Below are 5,727 nucleotides of genomic sequence, written 5' to 3'. Positions count from 1 at the left end.
GAGGTGTATATTAAATCAGAGTGGACATTATACAAACATCTTATTATTCACCAACTAAATTCTGCTTGGAATCATTTTCTGTGCAGATGGTGACTGTCCATCGTGGTTTCTAGAACTCTCTTGATTTCAAGAAATTATATTTACTTCCACAATACACGCTATCATATAATTTCCCTTTATTAGTATTTTTATATAATTGAATTCTCACATTGTCTATAAAACCATGCAATTTGGGTGATGGGTTACTCTTCCCTGTGATTTTTCAAGGTTCTGTGTAACCCATTGAGACACTGACTTATACAGAAATATTATCCACTTTCCTCTAATCCATAAATTTCTTACAAAAAGTATTTTCAGGGGAAAAAAAAACTCTTATAAGTTCACATATTGGAAATATCGTCCCTACCTCCCTGCACCGTTGGCAAGCACAGTTTTGGATAGATTGCTCTGCAGTCTCTTGGGCTGCTGTGGGTGGAGTTTCAGTTCCGGGACTGACAGGGTTCAGGTGTGATTGGTGCTCAGTGATTCTGGAGGGACGTGGTGACTGTTGACAACACAACTTCTCTGGACCCAAGACTCTACATTCTTCAGAGTAGGGGTGAAGGCACGTCAGCGACCAGACAAGGAGTCATGAAGAGACAGCGGGGAGCCCTGCTGGGGCTTCTGTGGGTGCAGGTTTGCTGTGAGTGGGGGCGTCCCAGACGGGGGCTGGGGAGGTTCACAGCCCGCAGTGGAGGGGGAGCTGGCACAGAGCTCCTGCAGGGTCTACACCCTCAGCGGGTGTTCCCGGGAATACTTTATGGGTTTGAAAACTGCCTCAGTGGCTCTGCAGTGACTTCTTTTGTGTTTGGTTTTGTCTTTCCAAGCAGGGGTGAGAGGGATGGACGTGGAGCAGACACCTGCAGCCCTGAGCCTCCAGGAGGGAGCCAGCTCTACCCTGAGGTGCAATTTTTCCAGCTCGGTGACCTACGTGCAGTGGTTCCGACAGAACCCCGGGGGCGGCGGCCTCACCCGACTGTTTTACATAGTTTCAGGGATGAAGCAGGATGGGAGGTTGAACTGCACGGTGAACACTAAGGACCGGCACAGCAGCCTGCACATCATGGCCTCCCAGCAGGAAGACTCAGCCACCTATCTGTGTGCTGTGGAGGCACAGTGCTCCCTGCTGCTCTGCAGCCTGTCCCCAAACTGCAACTGGGCTCATGGCCCCAGCTCTTCATGGGGCAGGCACTTATTTGCCCACACAGGAGTTTTTGCACATTTTCATACTTATGTTACAGTACTTTTTTCTCTCCTAAAAGTAACCAATCAGGGCTGTCATTTCACTTTTGCTTTTCTTGCCCTTTTTCTTCCCAGAAAGCCCTTTCCAGGTAAAAAGCTCTACCATGGAACCATTGGAGTAGTTGACGGAGATGCCAATATCCAATGCCCAGTTGAAACATATCTCCTGGCAGCTAGCATATAAATTATATGTAAATTACTCAGAGGGAAAAGGCTTGAAAACATATATGGTCATCAACCATGACCATATGACTAAGAGATGACTAAATTTTTCAGTTAACTGCACATGGTTTTTTTTTTTCAAAGAAAATAAAACAGAACGTGTGTAATGTTTTTTAAAGTTTGTATTTGGCTTTTACACTCCTGGAAATACAAATATAATAAAACAATTTTTATTGAAGTTCAACCACTCTGCTTAACTTATTACAATTATTTTCTATTTTGGTAAGATAATGCCCTGTAATAAGTACTTTTATTTTATGCACGAATAAGGTGAGGATTTTAAAGCAAAAGTGACTTGGTTGAGGTCATATTATTCCTAAATTAGAGCATCTGAGGTGACATGAGAGCTTATCTGCTAGCTACCTGATGTAGAAGAGTCTTCAGAATCACAAAAGGATTTCTAATGATCAGTTTTTACAATGTGTTTATATATATCACTGACAAAAGTACCCAATTGTCATTTCTAAATAGCACCTTGGGTGGAAGAGCTCATGGAAATTTTCCTTCTGTTCCATTGAAATCCATTGCTTTTCCTTGTGTTTTGAGTGAATGTATTACTCATGATTTTGTAGCATCATTCACCATTAGGGAAATGAAGTATAAATATTCCCGAACTACTCTAAAAGAAACTCTTCTCTGTTGTAGGCAGAGACAAAGACTTCTGACTCCAAACTCAAAGTTCAAACTTGCATGTGAAATAATTAAAACACAAACTGAATTCCAGCTTGCACTGTTTTTTATGTTGATGAAAGGGCGATGCTAGGAAGCCTTGACAATTATGGTGGACATAAATGGACAGACTCCCAGAAACTGGGTGCAGAGCCAGCTTCTAGAGCATGTGACCTGTGCAATTCCACAGCACTTTGACTCTCAGAAGGAGCCCTGGCCTTGTTTTAATGCTCTGCCATCACTGTCTTGAAATTAAAATAATTTTATCTTTGTACCGGTGTTTTGTAAGTGAAGTCCTGTTAGAGGGTAGAACATATGCATGAGCAGAGGAGGTCCACGGGCAGCAGGACACAGCGTGCAAACACATGCAGGCTCAGGTTCTCAGTCACAGCAGGTTGTGTGTGAGCTGGGCAGTGGGCGGGACCACCTGTTGCGCCTGTGCGTGCTTTGGACTACCTGCGGCTTTGACATGTTGTAAAAGGGTATAGTAAATTTTGTTGGTAAATTACTACAAAATGGAAGTGTATACATGGCCATTTCAATAAAACAGTTTGGCAATTTCTCACACAAGTAAACATACTCTTACCATATGACCCAGCAATGGCCTTCCTGAGTATCTAACCAAAGAGTTTGAAAACTTATGTCCACACACTAACCTGTATACAGGTGTTTTATAGCGGTTTTATCCATAATGGCCAAAATTTGGAAGTAGCATCACGTCTTTGAATAGGCAAATGGGTAGATAAATGGTGGTATATCCAACCAATGGAATATGTTCAGTGCTAAAAATTATAAAAATATAATTCAGAGCTATCAAGCCATGAAGAGATAGGGGAAACTTATATGCATTTTAGTAAGTGAAAGAAGCCAATCTGAAAAGGCTACATATGTTATGATTCCAACTACATGACATTCTGGAAAAGGCAAAACTGTGGAGACAGTAAAAAGATTGTGGTTTCCCAGCTAACATCATCCTCAATGGGGAAAAACTGAGAGCTTTTTCCCTGAGATCAGGAACACGACAGGGATACCCACTCTCACTGCTATTGTTTAACATAGTGTTGGAAGTTCTAGCATCAGCAATCAGACAACAGAAGGAAATCAAAGGCATCAGAATTGGCAAAGATGAAGTCAAGCTTTCGCTTTTTGCAGATGACATGATACTATACATGGAAAATCCGATAGACTCCACCAAAAGTCTGCTAGAACTGATACATGAATTCAGCAAAGTTGCAGGATACAAAATCAATGTACAGAAATCAGTTGCATTCTTATACACTAACAATGAAGCAACAGAAAGACAAATAAAGAAACTGATCCCATTCACAATTGCACCAAGAAGCATAAAATACCTAGGAATAAATCTAACCAAAGATGTAAAAGATCTGTATGCTGAAAACTATAGAAAGCTTATGAAGGTAATTGAAGAAGATATAAAGAAATGGAAAGACATTCCCTGCTCATGGATTGGAAGAATAAATATTGTCAAAATGTCAATACTACCCAAAGCTATCTACACATTCAATGCAATCCCAATCAAAATTGCACCAGCATTCTTCTCAAAACTAGAACAAGCAATCCTAAAATTCATATGGAACCACAAAAGGCCTCGAATAGCCAAAGTAATTTTGAGGAAGAAGACCAAAGCAGGAGGCATCACAATCCCAGACTTTAGCCTCTACTACAAAGCTGTCATCATCAAGACAGCATGGTATTGGCACAAAAACAGACACATAGACCAATGGAATAGAATAGAAACCCCAGAACTAGACCCACAAACCTATGGCCAACTAATCTTTGACAAAGCAGGAAAGAGTATCCAATGGAAAAAAGAGAGTCTCTTTAACAAATGGTGCTGGGAGAACTGGACAGCAACATGCAGAAGGTTGAAACTAGACCACTTTCTCACACCATTCACAAAAATAAACTCCAAATGGATAAAGGACCTGAATGTGAGACAGGAAACCATCAAAACCCTGGAGGAGAAAGCAGGAAAAGACCTCTCTGACCTCAGCTGTAGCAATCTGTTACTTGACACATCCCCAAAGGCAAGGGAATTAAAAGCAAAAGTGAATTACTGGGACCTTATGAAGATAAAAAGCTTCTGCACAGCAAAGGAAACAACCAACAAAACTAAAAGGCAACCAAGGGAATGCGAAAAGATATTTGCAAATGACATATAGGACAAAGGGCTAGTATCCAAAATCTATAAAGAGCCCACCAAACTCCACACCCGAAAAACAAATAACCCAGTGAAGAAATGGGCAGAAAACATGAATAGACACTTCTCTAAAGAAGACATCCGGATGGCCAACAGGCACATGAAAAGATGCTCAATGTCGCTCCTCATCAGGGAAATACAAATCAAAACCACACTCAGATATCACCTCACGCCAGTCAGAGTGGTCAAAATGAACAAATCAGGAGACTATAGATGCTGGAGAGGATGTGGAGAAACGGGAACCCTCTTGCACTGTTGGTGGGAATGCAAACTGGTGCAGCCACTCTGGAAAACAGTGTGGAGGTTCCTCAAAAAATTAAAAATAGACCTACCCTATGACCCAGCAATAGCACTGCTAGGAATTTACCCAAGGGATACAGGAGTACTGATGTATAGGGGCACTTGTACCCCAATGTTTATAGCAGCACTCTCAACAATAGCCAAAATATGGAAAGAGCCTAAATGTCCATCAACTGATGAATGGATAAAGAAATTGTGGTTTATATATACAATGGAATACTACGTGGCAATGAGAAAGAATGAAATATGGCCCTTTGTAGCAACATGGATGGAACTGGAGAGTGTGGTGCTAAGTGAAATATGCCATACAGAGAAAGACAGATACCATATGTTTTCACTCTTATGTGGATCCTGAGAAACTTAACAGAAACCCAGGGGGGAGGGGAAGGAAAAAAAAAAAAAGAGGTTAGAGTGGGAGAGAGCCAAAGCATAAGAGACTCTTAAAAACTGAGAACAAACTGAGGGTTGATGGGGGGTGGGAGGGAGCGGAGGGTGGGTGATGGGTATTGAGGAGGGCACCTTTTGGGATGAGCACTGGGTGTTGTATGGAAACCCATTTGACAATAAATTTCATATATTGAAAAAAAAAAGACTGTGGTTTCCAAGGGTTGAGGGGAGCAGGAGGGGTGAGCAGAGCACAGAGAATATTTAGTGAACCTACTCACTATGATACTACAGTGGTGGATACATGCCATTGTACATTTGTTCAAAACCATAAAATGTGTAACACCAAGAGTGAACCCCTGGTAAACTGAGGACTTTGGGTGATACAATGTGTCAACATAGGTTCATCCATTGTGAAAGGTACACCACTGCCATGGGGAAGTTGATAATGGGAGAGGCCGTGCAGAAGGTGGAATAGAAACCTCAGTATGTGCTTCCTAAGTTTTCATTGAACCCTAAAATAGCTGAAAAAAATGAAAACCTTTAAAAAATTAAATTCAGAGACATGAAATGAAGAGTTAAAGCATTTTAGAAAAATGGTTCTACTAGAAACATTACCTAATGAGCCTCCTTTTGGAATAAAGATCTCA

General features: G+C 41.3%; 1 gene segment (V, D, J or C); it reads left to right on the top strand.

Annotated features, from left to right (window-relative positions):
- Positions 1–601: 601 nt before the first annotated feature.
- On the top strand, positions 602–1,465 carry LOC121026511 (T cell receptor alpha variable 22-like). The segment is given in 3 exon segments: positions 602–682; positions 870–1,227; positions 1,357–1,465. Coding segments are annotated over 3 exon segments (519 nt in total).
- Positions 1,466–5,727: the final 4,262 nt, after the last annotated feature.

Source organism: Herpailurus yagouaroundi, unplaced genomic scaffold (genome assembly GCF_014898765.1).
Source record: "Herpailurus yagouaroundi ecotype Mexico unplaced genomic scaffold, PumYag 120122, whole genome shotgun sequence".
Lineage (NCBI taxonomy): Eukaryota > Metazoa > Chordata > Mammalia > Carnivora > Felidae > Herpailurus > Herpailurus yagouaroundi.
Note: the sequence above shows the minus strand (reverse complement) of the source record. Positions and strands in the feature narration are given on the sequence as shown.